Source organism: Mesoplodon bidens (genome assembly GCF_964165515.1).
Source record: "Mesoplodon bidens genome assembly, chromosome: 7".
Classification (NCBI taxonomy): Eukaryota; Metazoa; Chordata; class Mammalia; order Artiodactyla; family Ziphiidae; genus Mesoplodon; species Mesoplodon bidens.
In genome coordinates this window covers 42,477,533-42,498,842 of record NC_138164.1, presented here as the reverse complement: position 1 = coordinate 42,498,842, position 21,310 = coordinate 42,477,533, and the positions used below count along the sequence as shown (strand labels likewise).

Here is a 21,310-nt window from a genome sequence, read left to right as displayed (position 1 = left end):
GCTTCCCCCGGAGTGAGTGATTCGAGAGAGAGCAAAGAGGAGGCCACAGTGTATTTTATGACCCAGCCTGGGAGGAAACATTCCATCATTTCCACAGTATCATATTGGTTACCCATGGCAGCCCTATTCAGGGTGGGAGGGGCTACACAGGGCATGAATTCTAGGTGGTAGGGATCATTGGGGCCATTTTGGAAGCTGGCTGCCGAGAAAAATAATAGGCGCCCTGTAACAAACATAATTTAGCCACTTTGAGTTCTTGGGACATACCGCATCATTTGACCCTTACAATAACTCTGTGTGGGACAGACAGTGGGAGGTGAAATAACTTGTCCAAGACCACCAAGCTAATAAGTGGTAGAGAGGGGTCCAAACTCAGAGGAGTGTGAAAACCACCACCCCATCAATAGCGTCCAGCAGTGCCCTCTGCCACACGCCCGTCTCCTGGCCTCTGGAGAAGAATTCCTGGACCTTCCCTGTGCTGGGCCTTTGTTCCCCAGGCCCATGGTGTGGCCTCTCCTCCCAGCTTTGCCTGGCCTGTGCCCACAAGGGGCCCCCAAAGGCTTCTCCTCTCGCTGGTGCTGACTGCCCCTCATTCTCACTGAAGCCTCAAACCCTGTTCCGTGGACTTTGCTCTCATTCCCATTCCTGCTCTGGGACCCTTGGAAAAAGCCTCCCCAGTTCTAGGAGGGCACCGGTGGTGGGCCAGACTTGGAAGGTCTTGTCCAAACGTTGGCTGACAGCCATGGTGTTGCCAATAATCCTTCCTGCCTCTTTGACCTCCATGAGTCTTTTGTTTTGGTTTGGTTTGGTTCTTTTACAGAGATGGTGTCATCTTTGCAAAGAGACGTGTTAGTAAAGGATGGTCAAGTTCAACAACTAAAACAGGAGGTGAATCAACTGAAAAGTGAGAACAAAGAAAAGGATCACCAGCTCGAAGCCCTCAGCTCCAGAGTGAGTGTCGGGTCATCAGCAAATTGTAGCTGCAAAAAGCAGACACAGTGGAGTCACATGACACACGGTGGTGAGATGAGGCCAGTGCCCAAGGACACAGGGAGGGTAGCTGCTGGGCAGGTGGCCAACCTCTCTGAAGCCTTTCAAAGGACAGTGTGTATGTGGCTCAGAATAAGCAATATATATTTTCAAATCCAGCAAACATTTTCTAACCCCTATTATAAATGAGTTTGTTTAATCCCAGCAACAAACACACCTATGAGCATATACTGCCAGTACAAAGTTTAACATTAAACAGAATACGATCTCTCTGTGAGCAAGGATGACCACACGGCTGCATCATGGTCCCAGCACCACTGGTTCTCATAATTGTCTTCAAAGCAGAATATCTGAAGATCCAGATGCAAACACGCAGACTCTCATTTCTTCCTTAGACTTTAGTGTGTAGAATGTCTCTATGGAAGATGAACGTGGTCGGCAAGCAAAGAGTTTTTTACATGTAACTGACTATTTGCAACTCTTGCCTTCAATGCTAACTTTAGAATCCTGCCTCTATAGGATACGATTTCTCAGTATTTGTATGATGTGCCTGTTTCTGTGAATCAAGGTAAAACCTCAAAGCTTTCATCTCAGGTGGCAACTCAGAGATTCCCAGAGGCTACCCGATAGCTAGGTCTGCATGGGGGTGGGGTGAGAACAGATCTTGAGGTTCCAAGGAAAAGGCACAATAAGTAATACCTGGTACGTAGTACCATACCCAGTTTGGAGCTGGTGAAAGGCACTGCATGAGCTTTGGGATCAGACAGACCAGGGTCCCATCCCAGAGCTTTCTTTTATTGTAACTTATTTGGCCTCCATTTCCCCATCTGTGAAATGGGGATGACAAAATCGTTTTCCGAGAAGTGGGAGGCTGGTTTTAGTTGTGCTGTTCTGCCTCTGCCCTGGGTTGGCTGCCTGGCCAAGCCCTCTGCATTCGTTTCTCCCAAGCAGAGTGTCTTCCCAGGCATGTGCTATAGCTGTTTTATGTGGGGGGGTGTGTGTGTGTGTGTTTTGGGGACGGGAAGGGGATGCAGAGGTGGTGCTAAGTAGAAGGAATCTGCAAAGACAGCACCTGCTTGGCTCTTCTACCTCCTGAAATGCATTTGGATGATTTATGTCCCCGTTTCCCCTTCCTCGTTGACCTCGGAATGAGGTCCCTTCTCGTCTAGACTGTGCTGGCCAATAGAAGAAGGGCTCGTCACCACCAAGGGTTCTGCTCTTGTGAACATTTGATATGCCTTTTTTTTTAATGACATACATCATGTGTGTTAATTTTAGAAAAATAAGTAGATGACATTGAGAAGAAAAAATAAAAAGAGAGGAGAGGAAATGCAACCTTGAGAAATCAGTGTTAATATTTTCATGTATGTTCTTCCAGTCTTATTTCTATATATTGCCTAGAAATCAATCAATCAATCATTTTATAGTGAATTTATAGTATGCACATTTTTAAAAATTTTAAATACTTACTATTTTCCCATGCTAATAAATCAACGCTCTTATCATCCGTCTTAAAAGCTACATACTTTCTCCTGGATGTACCCAGTGTTATAAAGTGGTCTGCTGTTCTAAACAACACTTGGGTTGTTTCCTCTTTTTTTTTTTTTCTTCCACTGTTACGGACAATTCTGTGAAGAGCATCCTTGAAACTACAGATTTACTTATTTCTCCAGTCATTGTCCTTAAGGTACATTCCTAAAGTGGGAATTGCTGGGTCAAAAGAAGGCACATCCATTCTGATGCCGTTAATTCCTGTTGCCGAGCCGCCTTCGGGCAAGACAGCTCCGTTTACCCCTCCACACCAGTCGGCGCAGTTGTGTCTTTGAGACTCAACCTGCACAAAAGCCCTAAGATGGACCCCAGCTCACTGGCTCGGCCCCCTCCACCCTCACCGGTCACAGCGTGAAAACATCCCAATTCCTGCACCCTAAGTACCCAGACTCTGCAAAGCTGGATTTCCCCTGCAGTGAAGTTTGCTAACTTTGAAGAGGAATTTGGATGCTCTATTCCTCAGAACTCATGAGAGGGGTGAACTGGGAACGACTGCAGGATCCCGTGCTCCCATCACACAAATGGTCTTACCTCTCAGAATTCAGAGGTGTGATTGGGTTATACAGCAGGAAACACTCCTGGGCGTGAACACAGGTACTTGGGACCCCCAGCCAAGCCCCTGTGGCCTTGTCCTTTTTCTCCACAGTGCTCAGTGCTGAAAGAAGAGTTACAGAAGGAAGATGCCCAGAAGGAGAAGTGGGAAGCCCAAGAGAAAGAGTTAAAACTCTGCAAAACCGTGCGTTGAACCTCCTGACCCCTAGGTGTCCACTGAAAGCCTAGATTGTGACCTTGAGTGTTTTGGAGGGGTTCCTTGGCTCATTAGCTAGCACAAGCTCTGGGGCTTTCTGGGTGTTTGTCTGTTAATGTAGTCTCCTAATTCTTTGATTTGCTAGCCTCAAAGAGATGGGTGAAAAGTCCATGGAAAACACACTCTCCCCAGATTTTCTGGGCAGTTGGCTCAAGGCCCCTCATCAGGATTCCCCTGGGGAAAGGGACGGGAGGTGGCCACCGTATGCTGCTAGAAATTCAACGTGGTCCCTACCCCTGGACTTTGATGCCCAGACTTTCATGATCCACTGTCACAAGTTTTATCACGGCCCTGATCACTGTTATTAACACAACTCTTCTTGAATTATTTTTGCTTAAATACATTCAATTTTACAACAATTCATAAAAACAAAATAAAAAGCAAATGTATCACTGGCCTTGTATGGAAGGTGAACATAAAAATCAATACAGTGAAAAGATGACAACTCAATATAAATGTTCACCCCCTGTACCGGCCCGAACCCTCGTGCACATCACCAGGCATACGTTTTCCATCCATTGGGAAGGACGGTGCCTGGGACGGGGAAAGGAGACGTGTGTTCTTCTCTCTGTCAGGAGCACACTTCTCTGCCTCAAATGAGATAAAAGAAAAATGTCATTGTTCTTTGCTTCCAAACTGTGCCCATTGTGTCTTCCAAACAGCCCTTATTTAGATTGAACTCAAAAATGTGCCCCAAGGAAAGAGACTCTAATGAGTGGATAGGTATCTTATACTGTTTAATCCAGGATCCATGCTGATCTTCAAAAGAAACTCAAATTTTCCCTCACCCAGCCCTTTCTCTGCATCCGTTGAAAGAAAGTCTACTTTGCCTCAAAGATGTGGAATTGTCCCCCAAGGGAAGGAATGAAGTGAATCCCAGACTAGGTTTCTGCCTTAATGAACCGGATGAAATGAGTTCTGAAGTTGACTTCCCTGTTGTTGGAACTCTTTCAGCAAATCCATGACATGGAAAAAGAAATGAGGAAGCTGAGGGTGGAGCTGAAAAGGAGCAGTACCGAGCAGAGCCTGATCTCTATGACGCTGCAGGAAAAGAGCAAGGTATGGCAGGGACAGGTCGGCCTGGGAACCACTCTGGGGCCAGCACTCCACCTGCATCATCTCTGTTCATCCTCACAATGACCCCATGCAGTCTATACTGGTATTAACCCCACTTTACAGTCGGGAAACCTGACACAGAGGTGAAGGAAGTTATCCAAGTTCACTTGCATAAAGTAGTTGTGGCAGAACTTGAATCCAGGTCTGCCTGACTCCAAAGCTCCTGTGAGTAACCACTACCCTAGACTGCCTTCAAATCTTAATTGTGAAATTATCTAAGAAAGAATTGATCCATTAAATCAAGTTTGCCAATGATGTTTTTCCAACTTAAATTCTCATATTGATTTTTTTTTGTCTTTTTGTTCCATCATTGAGAATGTTTTTAAAAATCTCAACATGTTTGTAATTTGTGTGTTTCTTCTTTTAATATGAACGATGTTTGCTTTATATGTTTTGAGGCTGTGTTACTAGGTGCATATAAATTTAGAATCCTAACACTTCCTGTAGAGCAAAACTTTAGATCATCATGAAATGTCCCTTTTCATCTCTAGTAGTGTTTCTCCCTTAACGTCTCCTTTGTCATTTAGCTTCCTCACTGGCTTTCTGTTGGTTAGAGTTTTCATACCATATCTTTTTCATATGTTCTCTGTCAATTTTTGTCTTAAGGTTTAGACATATGCCTTCAAATAGCGTATCATTTTTACAAAATCCAGTTTGACAATCTTTGACTTTTAGTCCATTTATATTATGTAATTACTCGTGTACTGGGGTTTAAATCTACCTTCTTGCTCAATACCAGTTGTACCATCTGTGCTATGTTCCTTTTTCTCTCCTTTCTTGCCTCCTTCTGAGTGGATGGTTTTCTCTTATTCCACTTTCCCCCTCTATTAGCTTGGAAATATTTCACTTTTTTACTATTCTTTTAGTAATAGTAAGACAATAGCATTCATCCTTGACTCACCAAAATCACACATTAATTAAGTTTTTCACTCTTCTACTATTCTCTTAGTAGTCATCCTGAAGACTACAATATGCATTCTTTTTTTTTTTTTTTTTTTTTTTGCGGTACGTGGGCCTCTCACTGTTGTGGCCTCTCCCGTTGTGGAGCACAGGCTCCGGACGCACAGGCTCAGTGGCCATGGCCCACGGGCCCAGCCGTTCCGTGGCATGTGGGATCCTCCCAGACCGGAACACGAACCCATGTCCCCTGCATCGGCAGGCGGACTCTCAACCACTGCGCCACCAGGGAAGCCCTGCATTCTTAACTTACCAAGAGGCAATAGTAGTTGATAATTATGCCCTTCTCCTTGACAGTGCAATGAGTTTCAAACACCTTAACCTCACTTACCCCCTCCAGATTTATAAGCCATTGCTGTCATTTTCTAAACTCCTCTTGATAGTTAATACCCCCAAGACATTAGTAGTGTTTTGCTATAGTCAGTATCATATCCACACATTACCCTTACTGTTGCTTGTCTTTTCTGCATCTCTGATCACCCACCTGGGTTCATTTTTCTTGTGTCTGAAGAATACCCTTTAATGTTTTCCCTCATGGTGGCTCTGCTGATGACAAATTCTCAAATGTGCCTGTTTGTCTGTCTGGAGATGTATATTTAACCTCCATTCTTAAAACACATTTGACTGCGTATTGAATTCTACAATGGCAATTCTTTTCTTTCAGCACATTAGATACAGCATTAGATATGTCACTATTGTCTTGTGGCTCCTATTATTTCTATTTAGAAGTCATCTGTAAGCCTAACTGTTGTACCTTTGCATAATCTGTCTTTTTCTCCAGTTGCTTTTAAGATTGTCTTTTCCCTTGATTTCCAGCAGTTTTATTATGGTTTATCTAGGTGTGGATTCAGTTTTATTTACCTCGTTCAGAGTTCGTAGGGTCTTCTTGAATCCCTAGCTTGGTGTTTTGCCTTAGTTCAGGCACTTGGGCTCTGTACCACACAGGCAGTGGGGAGCTCCTAAGGCTTCTGAACAAGTGACTGATGCAATGACATTTGTGGACAGTAATCAGGGTGAAAATGATCGTTACAATTTCTCACGTACTAGGCGTTCCCTTGAACATTTCATCTCTTCATCTTCACAACAGCGCTGTGATCTAGAAATCATCCTCTCCATTTTACAGATGAGAAAGTCAAGGCTACTAGTTACTAGTAAAGTAACTAGCCCAATGGCACAGTCGGTTTTGTCTGACTCCAGGTTCGTCTGACTTCAGTGACGCTGGCGTAGCAAACAGCCACATGCTACTGTTTACACTGAAATTAATGAAAATTAACTAAAATTTTTAGTTCAGTTCCTCCGTCACACCAGCCCCATTTCGAGTGCTCGATCCCCAGATGTGGCTGGTGGCTGCCGTATTAGACAACACAGCCTCGCTCAGAGTACCTGTACCGCTGGAGAAATTTCTGTTGGACAGAGCTGCCTTACAGCTGGGTAACTCTCAGAGTACCGTTAAGATTGCACTGGAAGAATCTAAACTCGAGGCGAGGAGGCCAGTTGTCACAGTCCAGCTTGCATGTTAGAGGGACTGGAGGACAGGCGTGAGACCACCAAGTGTGAGGGAGGGAGCAGGGCGGCCGCTGAAGGTGACTCTGAGGCTTGGGGACGGGAACGGGGGCTGTTCATGCAGAACACAGATAAGGGCAGAGTCCAAGGCTGGACTTGGCTTTTGCAGCACATGAAAAAGGCTGCTGACATAGAAGTCAGAGCATGTTTAGACCTGGGAGAAAACTAAGGCCCAGAGAGCTTAGATAACTTTTCCAAGGTAACGGAGCTGGGTAGAGGCTCTTCCACTGGACCACACTACTCAGAAGAAAGCTCTTAAGGGCTTTTCTGGGTCTTTTATTACATCCCTGTGATCCCCCTCTTCAGATCCCTGAAAACACAGCCTGTGAATTTGTTTCAGCACAAAAACTTTCCATTTATTTATGAGAGTTTGCCTCATTTCCTGTTAGTGCCAGGGCCCAGGGCTCAGCAGGTGCATCCAAGAATTGAGCAGCTGCGAGGCCTACACTGGCCAGCCAAGGGTAGCGTGGAGCACGCCCAAGCTTACCGTGCGTTGACTGTTACCCAAGCAAGGGGGGAAAAGTAGGCAAGCTTCTCCACTTTAAATACCTTCCTTGGCAGGCTGCAGTTCTTAATAGACATTGCTTTAGCAAGCCTCCAGAGAGGTTACCACCAGTGAGTGTGCTCAAAGTGGTAACGACAAACAGTTATGATAATAAACCCAATCATAACATTTCCAAGTACCCATCACGAGTTATTAGAACGAGACTGTACGGCGGACATTCCTGTCCACCTTTCCTAGGTTACAACAGTACTTAACACACTCACAGAGCCCTTAAGCACTATTCCAAACATTGAATCCCCACAATAACTCTATGCAGTGATACTAGTATCATCATCCCCATTTGACAGATGAGGACACTGAGTCACGGAGCAGTGAAATAACTTTCCGAGTGTCGTACGGCTTGTTTGGGACCGAGCTGGGATGGGAGTGTGCGGTAGAACATAGTTGAGCCCCGGGTGCAGAGCTCGGCCCTTTCCCGTAGGGGGCAACTCCCTGTGAGTTTGCCTCCACCCTGTGCATGCCTGTGACCCCTGCTGCTGGGCTGCAGCTGTCCCTACCCCTCAGGGACTCCCCCACTGCCATTAGCAGCCCCCCCAGAAGAGTTTCCCCAGAGGGCATGATGATCACATTAGCAGCAAGCCCACGCTTTCATCATCCTTTCAGGTGGAAGAGAAGCTTCGGCAGGATTCCAGAAGGAAATTGCTTCAGCTGCAAGAAATGAGGAACAGAGAAAACCTCATTAAAGCCAATTTGGAAAGGGCAGTAGGTCAGGTAGGCGTGCTGCAGAGCCCCTTCACGGGCCCGTGCTCTCCACGGAATCCCGCACCCAAGCGGCCGGCAGGGATGAATGAGGAGGAAGACGGCCTGGCTTAGTTCACCCGCTTATCTCAGGGGCAGGGCTTTGTGCGGCTTCGGCGTCCCCGTGGATTTCACTAAAGAGGCTTTTCCTTCTGGGAAGCTGCCCACTCCAGTGTTTGCTGCTGCCTGAGACCCTGACCAAGCAGCCAGTCCCAGCTCAAGGCCCACCCCAGGGAACCAGCTGTGCGGTTCCCTCTTGGGAAGGGTTTGAGCTCTTGACCCCGGTGGTGTTTCTAGCACTTTCTCCTTCACATTTTTTGTCCTGACATTTACAGCGATCTTTCTTCCTCTGGGACCCCAAACAGATGCTACAGTCAGTGTCCCCAGGGAAATGCCACATTTCTGTTTGTTGGTTTGTTCGTTTGTTTGTTTTGTTTGGCTGAACCGCGTGGCCTGCAGGATTTTAGTTCCCCAACCAGGGATGGAACCCGTGCCCCCTGCAGTGGCTGCGTGGAATCTTAACCACTGGAGCGCCAGGGAAGTCCTGCCACTTTTCTTAATAAAGTAAAACCCAGAATACCACAGCTTATGCCAGGTGGAGGTGGGCAGGGTGGGGAGAGGGCCATTTCCCAGGACTCTGACCCACGATGGCCCAGTGGCCCTTCCTCTGACACGTGGCACAGACATGAGGGCCAGAACATGCAAACGAGCCTTCACCAAAGGCTAAGGGAGAGCAAAGGAGAACCCAAGACGGGGCACTGGCCCTCCAGAACACAGCCCACCGAGGGCAGCCCATCTTGGACCCCCTCCACGAGGCATCCTCTCCTGGCAGCCACGGCTCCAGGGGGACCAAGAACGTTTTGCATGTATGTGTTTGTGCTTTTCTTTTTCTGGGAGAGTGAGTCCACCTCGTCACTCATTGGATGCTCAGAAGGATCTGTAAACCACCAAAAAAGGTTAAGAACCACAATCCTCAAAGGAGCCCTCCGTCCCACCCAGCCCAGTTCCCAAAGCCCTTGCGTTTGGTAGCATCCAAGCCTGAACCATCAGTGTGACCGGAATTTGTCCCACGCGCTAAACTTCAGAGGCACCCACAAGTTAAAGGACGATGCTGACCCTCAGGTAGGTTTTAAAGCCTCTTCAACCAACTTCCACACCATCACCCCCGGTGTCCTTTCTCCTGCAGGGTGCCGACCCCTTAGCAAGGCAGAGAGCCCGCCAGCCTGGGCTTCCCTCCGTGCACCTGGGCTACCCCTCACCTTGCTGGCACTCTGCACTCACGGCGCACACCCGCCTTGAGGGCATGATCTGCGCCACTTGCCGAGCGCCTGGTCATGGCTCTGGTCAGGGGTCATCCAGGAAGACCCTCAAAGACACTGAGATTCCTCCAGGTCTAGACTCGAGAGAGAAAGGACGAACAAGGCTTCTCTGCGCTGCCTGGGCCTTCCTGCTTCACCCCCTTGTCTCCACAGCCCACTCCCGGCCTAAAGTCCTGCCCTTCCCCAGGCCAGTGACCACAGGACTCAGCCCATCGTCCAGCAGGACCTGTCCCTCCCCACCCCCACCCCCCACCAAGCAGTCCTGTAGGGCGCCTCTGGTGATAATGCGGGCCATTGCCCACAGGGCCCTCTCTACATAACCTCTTCCTCAGGCGAGCTAGGACCCTCCCTTGGCCATGAAACCAGCAGACGACCCAGAGTCCCTCCAATCACCCGGCTGGCTTCTGGCAGGATGACTGCAGAGGTGTCCTTAGGAGAGTCACAATTCCTCTACTTGGCTTCCCAGAGCTCCCTGGTGTGCAGCAGACTCCTGTGTCTTAGGACCTGTTGACGTTCTCATTGATTCCGTGGCCCTTGTGGTCCTTCAGGGCTCTGTTTTAGAGCCTTTCATGACCACATTTTGCCAGTGAGCCAAAAACCCAGGCCAAGGGCCATCACGTTGGGAAATTTCCAGAGAATCTTGGGCTTCTTTGCCGTTCAAGTCTCATGAGCCTGGGGCATCTTGAACTCGTCATTCTAGAAGCCCTGATTTAATTTAACTGCATTGTTTCATCATCCATAATATGAAGACACCAGCATCAGGGAGGCACTCAGTAAAAACTGGCTGAACTGAAGGAGAGGACTTTGAACATCTGACTTGACAGGTGTTTCTGTTCTAAGCATTCGATGAACGTTTATTGAGTGCCTGCTGTGTGCCAGGCACTGCACCAGGCTCCGGGGACCTGGAGAGGAATACAGGAGACGTCGTCTTCAGGACACAAGGTCTAAGGCACAAAACGGCAGCAGGCAGCTCCACCTTCTCTCCCCAGGAGCCCTTGCTGATGACACGAGTTACCCGGGCTGGCAGCCTCAATATTTATCTCACATCCTGGTGCCAACGTAGCAATTACGGAAGAGCACTCCTGGCCCTGGACTTCCCACTGGATAATTGGCAGCAAGTGGCTCTTCCGAGAGCCCGAGACGTGTGTGTGCTGACCGTGTGCGTCGGCTAGGTTAAGCGGGCACACCTGAAAAGTCATTAAAACCTGCTGTCCCCCTCTCTTGTGTGGGCACTGCCCCTTCCGGTGAGAGGTGAAGGTGTTAATTACCCATAATGACCACTAAAGGCGTGCAGAGCCTTCTCACCGATTTCTCCCAGACCCAGCGATGGAGGTGCCTCCCCTAGCCTTGCAGCTGCAGCTGCGCCACTCACCTCATCCCCTTCCCTTTCTTTGTGCTGCAGCTGGAGCTTTTCAGAGGTCAGGTCCTCAAGGCCACTTGCGGACGCGTGAAACCATTCCAGGACAAACCTGTCTCCAATCAGACGGCTCGTCTCTCTTCCCCACTTTCTCCTTCAGGGACCCGGGGCTCCAGACACTGGGAGCATATGTTCCTGTTTTTTGTTGGTGGCACATATTTTTCACACTGTTGCTACACCATGAAATTTGTTTTGATTTTCTGGGATTTCCTGGCTTTTAAAGTAAAAGCCAGTTAAACTCCCTTGCAGTGTTTCTGTGAAAATCAAATTAAACCACCCAGGACTGTGTCTGGTCGGCAGACCCGCACGGTGAACCTCCGTTAGCCCCGCGAGGAAAGGGGCGGCCTCAGCATGGACGGTGCGTCCTCGCTCGCTCGTTCCTCCTGAAGTGGCAGATGGCAGTGAGGGTGGGCCTCTGGCTGTAACGATGCCTTATTATCCTTCCGTTTATCCTCTCCAATCCTGGGTGTCAGCGCGCGGGTCACAAGATCACACCACGGGCTTCTCTCGGACGACCTCCTTTTTAGGAGCCCACAGCATCAGGCTCAGCGTGATGAATCCCTCCCAGAATGCAGAAGAATCTAGAACACACTTGTGGCCACATGACAGGCCTTTGGCTCTTAAAAAACCATCTCTGATCCTGGGAAACATGCCCCGGTGACAGAGCCAATATCCACCCTCCAGAGCCATCCCCAAAACACGCCAGGACCTCCCTCCTCTGAGCTTAAGCTGAAGCCCTCCAGGTCCCCTCCCCGCAGAGCCACCCTGCATTTTAATTAATTAATTTATTTATTTTTGCTGGGTTGGGTCTTCGTTTCTGTGCGAGGGCTTTCTCCAGTTGCGGCGAGCAGGGGCCACCCTTCATCGCGGTGCGCGGGCCTCACTATCGCGGCCTCTCTTGTTGCGGAGCACAGGCTCCAGACGCGCAGGCTCAGTAGTTGTGGCTCACAGGCCCAGTTGCTCCGCGGCATGTGGGATCTTCCCCGACCAGGGCTTGAACCCGCATCCCCTGCATCGGCAGGCAGACTCCCAACCACCGCGCCACCAGGGAAGCCCCACCCTGCATTTTAAATCTTTTTTTTTTTCTTTTTCTCACCAGTTACTAGAGAAGAGCAGCAGGGTCACAGAGGACAATATCAACGTTTGGCAGAAAAAGCAGACCCTGCAGAAGGAGACCCAGCTCAGCAGCTGCAAAGAGGAGGAAATCACCCAGAACATCAAGAAGCTGAAGACATCCTTAGACCGTTGCCAGGTGCCCCCTTCTCCATTCCTCAAATGTCCCCTGTGTCTCATTTTTGTGCTCCTTGTTCAGGAAATTGTCCAGCTCTGCTTTTAGTCCACCTTTTCTCTTGTTGGAGAAATCTGAGATCAGAAAACAAAGGACCTCCAGAAATGCCTCCCAGGTGAACTTGGTGTGGCCAAGGAGAAGCTGCCCGACACACTCCAAGTACTGCCTTTGGGAGGCCCCAGACCCCGGGGGAAAAAAAAACAGCCCCGTGTTATTTCCAGAGAAACCAAAGAAACATTCTGCTCTTTATTTGCAGTTTTCTTTTCTGTCCCAGCAGTGGAAGGCTGCTCTTACCCTTATTGGACCAGAGGGTCTGGCAGAGCCCCCACTTCATGGCTCCCATGCAGGGATCCAGCTTATCACATCAGGCAGCTGCTTCTGCTTTCTCTGGAAATATGCAGCTGCTATCTGGGGAGTCTGGGCAAATGTTGGCTTGTCAGCACTCTTTCAAATCAGGAAACCGCACTTTATGACCAGCTTGTGTGTTGATCTCAGCAGGAATTCTGTAACCAAATTTGCTTCCCCTTTCAGCCAAATCGTCCTTGGCAATTTGGCTTTGGAATTGCCTATACCTAAACAAAGGGTCTCTTTGACCATCCAGAGTCCCAATTAGAGTGCACGTGAAATAAAAGCTGCCTCCTTCCTTCCGCCCCCCAAAAAAGGGAAGTAGAACTGGGCCGTCACAGGGCGGCCAACATACGGCCCTGCCTGCTTCACGGGCCCGTCAAGAACACTGCTCTGTGCGGGTCACAGCCATCAGGTGGTATTTCTGGCGATGGTGCCCGGGCTCCTCACGACCTCATCTCTTTCCAGGCATGCATGACAATGTCTTGCTGTAGCAATGACCTGAAGAAGGAGGTCGACCTCCTGCAGCACCTGCAGGTCAGCCCACCTGTCTCAGGGCTCCAGAAGGTGGCGCTGGACATCTTGCGCCTGTCACTGTCCTGGCTGGAGGAAACGGAGCATCTCCTCCACGAGGTGGGGATCCAGTTCTGCAGCTCCGACAAAGGTGATTGAAACTCTTTTCTCACATAGTTACATGACTGAACTATTGCGTTGAATCTGATCACGATGGGACATCTGTTGAGGGAGGCTTCTTAGGTATGTGGCCAAGTGTTCCCTTCTCCAGACTTCACTTTGCTTCACCACTTGAGAAGCAGTGTTCCTGGAAACAAGTACACAAGTGCGACGTGATTACTGGAGAAAAAGGAGGCGTGACAGAGTCAACAGGAAAAATCGAAATTATGCTCAATCTTCTCTCTCAGAAGTAACCCTATATATACATAGAGAGAGCAGAGACGGTTTTCAGAGCAGCTTTATGTTCATGGCAAAATTGAGAGGATGATACAGAGATTTCCCAGGTACCCCCTGTCCCCACTCATACACAGCCTCCCCCATGTATCAGCATCAGCACCAGAGAGGTACAGTTGTCAGGACTGATGAACCTACATTGACCCATCCTAATCACCCCAAGTCCATGGTTTATATTAGGGTTCACTCTTTTTCATTTTAATTTTATTGGAGTGTAGTTGATTTACAGTGCTGTGTAGGGGTCACTCTTGGTGTTGTACATCCTATGGGTTTGGGCTTGGACAAATGTGTGATGACATGTATCCACCATTATAATATCATACAGAATCGTTTCACTGCCCTGGCCTTTCTCGCCTTCTGAGATGGCCCACGCTCTGTCTGTGGAGTGTGTTTCTCTCTAAATAAGTCCACGTCTTACCTATCACTTTGTCTCTCACTGAATTCTTTCTGCGATGAGACATCAACAACCTGAGCTTCATTAAGTCCTGAGACCAGCAGGTCCACCAATAATGAGGCCCACCCCGGGGAGGACCCAGAGGCCCTGTAAATCACGATGCTCCACCGGGAAGATGGTCCAGTCCTGAAGGTGCCTTTGATCCCAAATCTACTGCCCTAAGCAGAAGCCAGGGAGCATGGTGGGGGATGTGGTTCAGATCAGGCCATCTCTGAGCAGATTGGTGGATTCTGTGCACAAAGCCCTGGTATTAGGTCAACTCGATTTATGAGTTTCACTTCTCAGGTCACTCTGTAACTACACAGTAACAGAAAGTACAGAGAATTCATTAAAAGCCACCTGTGCAGTCCATAGAGGGGAAGTGGGGTGGGTGAAGTTACAGATCAGGGACGTGGTAATAAAGCAAAATGATGATAACCCATAAACCCAAATATCTAGAAACTGATATTCTAGAAATTGAGGAAAGTAAAGCTACAAGTTTAACAAAATAAAAAGAAGCAAAGGAGAAGCCAACTTCAAAGCCAGCCTATGCAATTCCTCGAGGGCAGCGCACATTTGTCTGATTGAACCCTGGCCCTGCTGTTCTTCAGTGCCCTCCTATTAGTGCCTTAAGTAATCAACATCTCCAGTAATCCCTCTGCAGTGTTCAGGAATTCAACTCGTCATGGGGAAACCTGTGGTTTGAGGACTTATGTTTTTAAGAAACCTTCTTTTCTTTTCAAAACTGGACATTTTTATTTCAAATAAAAGAACCTATCCCCCCCCCAAAAAAAAAGAATAGTTTCACTGCCCTGAAAATCCTCTGTGCTCCCTCCCAGCCCCCGCGCAGCCCCTGGCAACCACAGATCTTTTTACCATCGCCCTAGTTTTTGCCTTTTCCAGGATATCATGTAGTTGGAATCATACAACTTTTCAGATTAGTTTCTTTTATTTAGTAATATGCATTTCCGTTTCCTCCAAGTCTCTGCATGGCTTGATAGCTCTTTTTTTCTTTTTAAGTGCCCAATAATATTCCATTATCCATTCACCTACTGAAGGACATCCTGGTGGCTTCCAAGTTTTGGCAGTTATGAATAAAGCTGCCATAAACGTCCACGTGCAGAGTTTTGTGTGGACATGTTTTCAACTCCTTTGAGTAAATACCAAGGGCGCGGTTGCTGAATCGTGTGGTTAGAGTACATTTAGGTGTTTTTTTTAATTTTAATTTATTTTATTTTATTTATTTTTGGCTGCGTTGGGTCTTCATTGCTGCGCACGGGCTTTCTCTAGTTGCCGCAAGCGGGGGCTACTCTTCCTTGTGGTGCACGGGCTTCTCATTGCAGTGGCTTCTCTTGTTGCGTTGCATGGTCTCTAGGTGCGCAGGCTTCAGTAGTTTGGCACGCAGGCTCAGTAGTTGGGGCTCACAGGCTCTAGAGCACAGGCTCAATAGTTGTGTCACACAGGCTTAGTTGCTCTGCGGCATGCGGGATCTTCCCAGACCAGGGCTTGAACCTGTGTCCCTTGCATTGGTAGGCGGATTCTTAACCACTACGCCACCAGGGAAGTCCGTAGAGTACGTTTAGTTTTTAAGAAAACCACAAAACTCTTTTCCAAAGTGGCTGTTTTGCGTTCCCGCCAACAATGAATGAGAGTTCCTGTTGCTTCACATCCTCGCTAGCGTTTGGTATCGTCACTACTATCATATTTTGTGTGGAACTTCCAGGGCATTTTCCCATGGAAAGAGCTGTGTGATTCTAGGCAAGTTACTTCCCCTCTCTGTGCCTGTTTCTTTACCTGTAAAATGGGGATAATAGGGAATACTCACCCCGTAGGATTTTTGTGAGGATTAAAATGCATTGATATATGTAAAGTATTCAGAATAGTACCTGGCATAAAATAGGCACTACCTATCCACGTGTATTGATTTTTTAACTTTACAAAAGAATAATGTCATATTATACCCAATTTCCTTTAGTTTCATTCCTAACAGTACATCTGGAGCATCCTTCAATGTCAATACACACAGATCTACATCATCGCTGTCACTGATGGCAAGGAACCCCATTCTGAAGGATATACCGTAATTTATTTAGCCAGTCCTCTATCATGGGCATTTAAGTTGCTTCCAGTTTTTCACACTTAATAGATGAGTCTGACATAAATATTATTCACACATACCTGTTCATCTTATCTTTATCATCCTAGATGTGGAAGGATATGAACCACTTTCATTCAACAAAGATTTATCGCAGGCCTCCTAGATACCAGGCACAGTGCAGGATGGAAATATAATGGGGTCAGAAACAGGTAGAATCCAGGTTATGGGGTTTATGGATGTTGGCTGTAAAATTCCTCCCTGTTCGCTGTACATTTGAAATCTTTCATTATAAAATATTGGGGAACTAACAGGCACTCTCCCTGCGCTTGTAGATCTTAGGGTCTCAGGGAGGAATAGGGTGGGGCCTTAACTGAAAAATCACTCACATGTAAAACTTTAATCATGACAGTTGCTTTGAAGAAGTGCAGGGCTCTGACCTGGTCAGGGACGGCAGGGCAACTGCAGGGTGCATAGGAGTTATTTGCCAAAGAGGGGAGGGGAGGGCATTCTGGGTGGAGGGAGCAGCGTGGTGGGATCGAAGGAAGCATGGAGAACTCAAGGGGCTTAAAGAAATGGAGGCGGAGGGCAGGGACTGGTGAAGGAGGTCCACAGGGGCTGTATCATGGTGTGGCCAGGGGCTTGCAGAGCCCTGGTAAGAAGCTCTGCTTTAACCTGAGAGCAGAGAGAAGCCCACGAAAGATTTTAAGGAAGAAACTGATGGAACAGGCTTGCATTTGGAGACAGTCATCTTGGCCACGAGTGGAAAATGTACAGGAAGGTGGCCAGCACAGAACCCCGGGAGAGCAGTTAGGAGGCTGTCACAAGACACGATGGTGGCCCTCACTGTGGCAATGGAGGGGACGGAGCAAGAGAGAAGATTCCAGGGGCATTTAAGAGATGAATCAACAGGCCTCAGTGATGGAGTTAGATATGGCTAGAAGGGAAGTGATGGAGAGAAAGGGGGCTACAGATCTCCAGGTTTCTGGCTTGTGTTAAAAGTACAGATGTGGTTCCTTCACTAAAATCCAGAGTAAGGAATGCCACAGGAGGACCGGGTTTGAGAGGGAAGATGAGTGTGAGGTGCCTGTAGACATCCAAAGTGAGGTGCCAAGGACGCAGCTGTCACCCTGGTTATCCAACCATATCAGTGATGTGGCCCCGGAACCCAGAAGAACATGTGCCACATAGCGGGTGCTTAGTCAGATGGGATGGATGGACGGGTGGATGGATGGATGGTGATTAAAGCCATACGTGTGAATGGTATCACTAGGAAGAAAGTATTGAATGAGAAGGGAGAGCCCAGGGCCACACCTGGGAAACTCCAACATTTATCGTTGATCCTTCTTGCCAAAGTGCTCTCCAGGGAGGCTGCACAAACTTGACATTCTTGCAATAATGAATGAGAATAGAGGAGTGATTTTCAACTCCGGTGATTAAACAACCCCAGCCAGGATATGTCTAAGGTAATCCAGAAGGTGGTGCGAATTTCTTTTAAATGTGTTTAAAAAGAAAGGCAAGGCTTCCCTGGTGGCACAGTGGTTGGGAGTCTGCCTGCTAATGCAGGGGACACGGGTTCGAGCCCTGGTCTGGGAGGATCCCACATGCCGCGGAGCAGCTAGGCCCGTGAGCCACAACTACTGAGCCTGCGCGTCTGGAGCCTGTGCTCCACAACAAGAGACGCTGCGATAGTGAGAGGCCCGCGCACCGCGATGAAGAGTGGCCCCTGCTTGCTGCAACTAGATGAAGCCCTCTCACAGAAACGAAGACCCAAGACAGCCAAAAAAATAAATAAATAAACAAATGTGGGGTTTAAGGAAAAAAAGAGAGGCAAAATCAAGATTAACTTTTCTGTAAGTGCCTGCCCCTCACAGAGAGCATAGAGAAGAGGGGCGTTGCATTTCTCCCGGCAACCCAGACCCTCCCCACCCACTGTATTACTGTTGTTGTAATCATGGCAGAGTCTGAGTGTGCGTGAAACCAAGAGAGATGTGGCCCACAGTTCTAGCTGTTCTTCAAAATCAGAACTAAAACAAGGAAAGGTCATGATCTCTATCCTAGTAATAGCGGGGCCAAGCAATGTGTGCACTGTCCCCTCCCCAGGCTTCAGGAGTCACTGAAGCCTCTGTCTCTAAATCTAGTCTTACATTACCGTAAAGAAACATGGGTTGCAAAATTAAGCCATCAGGGGCTTCCCTGGTGGCGCAGTGGTTGAGAGTCCGCCTGCTGATGCAGGGGACACGGGTTCGTGCCCCGGTCCGGGAAGATCCCACATGCCGCGGAGCGGCTGGGCCCGTGAGCCATGGCTGCTGAGCCTGCGCGTCCGGAGCCTGTGCTCCGCAACAGGAGAGGCCACAACAGTGAGAGGCCCACGTACCGCTAAAAAAAAAAAAAAAAAAGAAGAAGCTGGCTCAAAAACTTTTTGTGTGTTAGACCACCATGATAAGTGATTCAAGGTACTTCCCATTACTGAGGCCAGCAGGGGATCCCCCAGTCACTCATCACCATACACAAGCAGTCCTAAGAGCCTTGTGTGTTCACAGTTCCTAAGAGGAGGGTAGGAACCATGGTTTGTTTAATTCCTCCTCGGTACTTGTCACTGTGTTAGTTGTTTTACATGTACTGTGTACTTTCATCTTCCAACAGCCCAATGAGCCAGGTACTATTGTCGTCTTTATTTTGCAAGTAAGGAAACTGAGTATCAATAACATTAAGGAACTTGCTCAAAGTCACACAGCGGGTACATGGTAGGGTCAGGACTCAAACTGAGGTCGTTGTGACCCTAGCACTTGTGCTTTTTCTGTGACCCCACATGCCCTCTGAAGATCCAGAGGGGTACCAGGTACATGCCCAGTTCCTAGAGGACAGGTTCTGTCGTTAACTTGAACAGAGACAAACCTGAGAGTTTCATTCCCTGGAGTGAAGGGTGTCTGATGCGCACCGCGGGCCTCGCCCCAGCAAAGCCCCATTTGCATTAGAGCGAATAATTCTGAGTTCAGGCTTTGGAGACCAGCTGCTAAGGTGTGACTCTCAAGTGTGCGCTTACTCATTGTGTGAGCAAGTCTCGACTTCTGTGTGCCTCTGTTTACTTGGTTATAAAATGGGGTTAAGATCTCACCAGGTAGTTGTGAGGATTAAACGACGTGGTACCCAAATCATGGGGTCACACATAAGCCTTAGTAAATGGTAGCTGCCATCCGCATCAGCCTTGAATACTTGTTGATTGAATGTGAACTAAATGTGGATGGCAAGCAGATGGGTATGCGCACAGGCAGGGCAGCTTGATTTACTCACGCCGAGGTGCCTTTACCTGTGACCCCTGCCGCATCTCTATTTGACAGCTAGTCAGATTTTCTTAGCCGTGAGCACTCAGTTCTCTTCCCAGGCCTTCTTCCTCAGCTCTTGACAATGGGCTGCATTTCCTAGCTGCCGAGTGGTAAAGCTGGGACTCCATCCAGGTCCCTGTGACCTCAAAGCCCCTGCTCTGAACCACCATACTACCTGCCTTTTAAAATATTGTCCTAAGGGATAAAACACACGTAACGAGCTAGGTCTGTAAAATCCTGGAATAAATCCCTCAGGGAAATCCAGGTTGAGTAACTATTGTTGGATCATGTCATGAGCAGCCCAGGAGATTGGGGTCACTACTAAAGATCTGATTGGTTAAGATATCACCTAACACCTGTCAGAATGGCCGTCACCAAAAAGAACACAAATAACAACTGTTGGCGAGGATATGGAGAAAAGGGAACCCTTGTACACTGTTGGTGGAAATGTAAATTGGTGTGGCCACTACGGAAAACAGTTTGAAGGTTTCTCAAAACACTAAAAATAGAACTATCATATGATCCAGCAATTCCACTCCTGGGTATTTATTCCCCTAAAATGAAAACCACTAATTCAAAAAGATACATGCACCCCAATGTTCATAGCAGCATTATATACGATAGCCAAGACATAAAAGCAACCTAAGTGCCCATCAACAGATGAGTGGATAAAGAAGATGCAGTAGGGAATTCCCTGGCGGTCCAGTGGATAGGAGTTGACGCTTTCACTGCTACGGCCCAGGTTCAGTCCCTGGTTGGAGAACTAAGATCCCACAAGCTGCATGGTGTGGCCACCCCCCAAAAATAGATGTGATATATCAATATCTATATCTATATCTATATCTATATATGCAGTGGAATACTACACAGCCATAAAAAAGAATGCAATTTTGCCATTTGCAGCAACATGGATGGACTTGGAGGGTACTATGCTTAGTGAAATAAGTCAGACAGAGAAAGACAAATACTGTATGATATGACTTTTATGTGGAATCTAAAAAATAAAACTACTGAATATAAGAAAAAAAGAAATAGACTCACAGATATAGAAAACAAACTAGTGGTTACCAGTGGGGAGCGGGAAAGGGGGAGGGACAAGTTAGAGGTAGGGAAATAAGAGGAACAAACTACCGTGCTCACTTCAGCAGCACATATACTAAAATTGGAACAATACAGAGAAGATTAACATGGCCCCTGTGCAAGGATGACACGGAAATTCATGAAGCGTTCCATCCTTTTGTGACCAGAATGGGAAGGAAATTCAAAAAAGAGGGGATATATGAATACATAGAGCTGATTCACATTGCTGTACAGTTGAAACTAACACAACATCGTAAAGCAGCTATACTCCAATTTTAAAAAAAGAGGTACAAACTACTATGTATAAAATAAATAAGCTACAATGATATATTTTACAGCACAGGGAATATAGCCAATATATTTTTTTTAATTTCACTTTTTCCTAATTTTTTTTCTTTTTTTTTAAACCCCACATTTGTTTATTTATTTTTTTTTTTGGCTGTCTTGGGTCTTCGTTTCTGTGCGAGGGCTTTCTCTATTTGTGGCAAGCGGGGGCCACTCCTCATTGTGGTGCGCTGGCCTCTCACTATCGCGGCCTCTCTCGTTGTGGAGCACAGGCTCCAGACGCGCAGGCTCAGTAGTTGTGGCTCACAGGCCTAGTCGCTCCGCGGCATTTGGGATCCTCCCAGACCAGGGCCCGAACCCATGTCCCCTGCATTAGCAGGCAGACTCTCAACCACTGCGCCACCAGGGAAGCCCATAGCCAATATTTTATAATAACTATAAATGGAATATAACCTCTAAAAATTGTGA

At 47.7% G+C, this 21,310-nt stretch overlaps 2 protein-coding genes and 1 pseudogene across 3 annotated transcripts in view; 2 read left to right on the top strand and 1 right to left on the bottom strand.

The window, feature by feature from the left end:
* The window catches only part of LOC308620770 (centrosomal protein of 78 kDa-like), a 1,829,729-nt pseudogene that overhangs the window by 622,763 nt on the left and 1,185,656 nt on the right, over positions 1-21,310 (bottom strand). The window lies entirely within an intron of this gene.
* LOC308621085 (forkhead-associated domain-containing protein 1-like) overlaps positions 1-21,310 on the top strand; it is a gene marked incomplete at its 5' end in the record, with an annotated part of 212,550 nt that overhangs the window by 175,250 nt on the left and 15,990 nt on the right. The gene's annotated exons all lie outside the window — the stretch shown is intronic.
* LOC308620099 (forkhead-associated domain-containing protein 1-like) overlaps positions 1-21,310 on the top strand; it is a gene marked incomplete at its 3' end in the record, with an annotated part of 94,750 nt that overhangs the window by 63,619 nt on the left and 9,821 nt on the right. Inside the window, exons 7-13 of the mRNA XM_081239428.1 lie at positions 821-951; positions 3,188-3,277; positions 4,304-4,408; positions 8,154-8,261; positions 11,010-11,093; positions 12,124-12,276; positions 13,126-13,321. Of these exons, the coding sequence (XP_081095554.1) occupies positions 821-951; positions 3,188-3,277; positions 4,304-4,408; positions 8,154-8,261; positions 11,010-11,093; positions 12,124-12,276; positions 13,126-13,321 (867 nt within the window). The remainder of the gene's footprint in view (positions 1-820; positions 952-3,187; positions 3,278-4,303; positions 4,409-8,153; positions 8,262-11,009; positions 11,094-12,123; positions 12,277-13,125; positions 13,322-21,310) is intronic.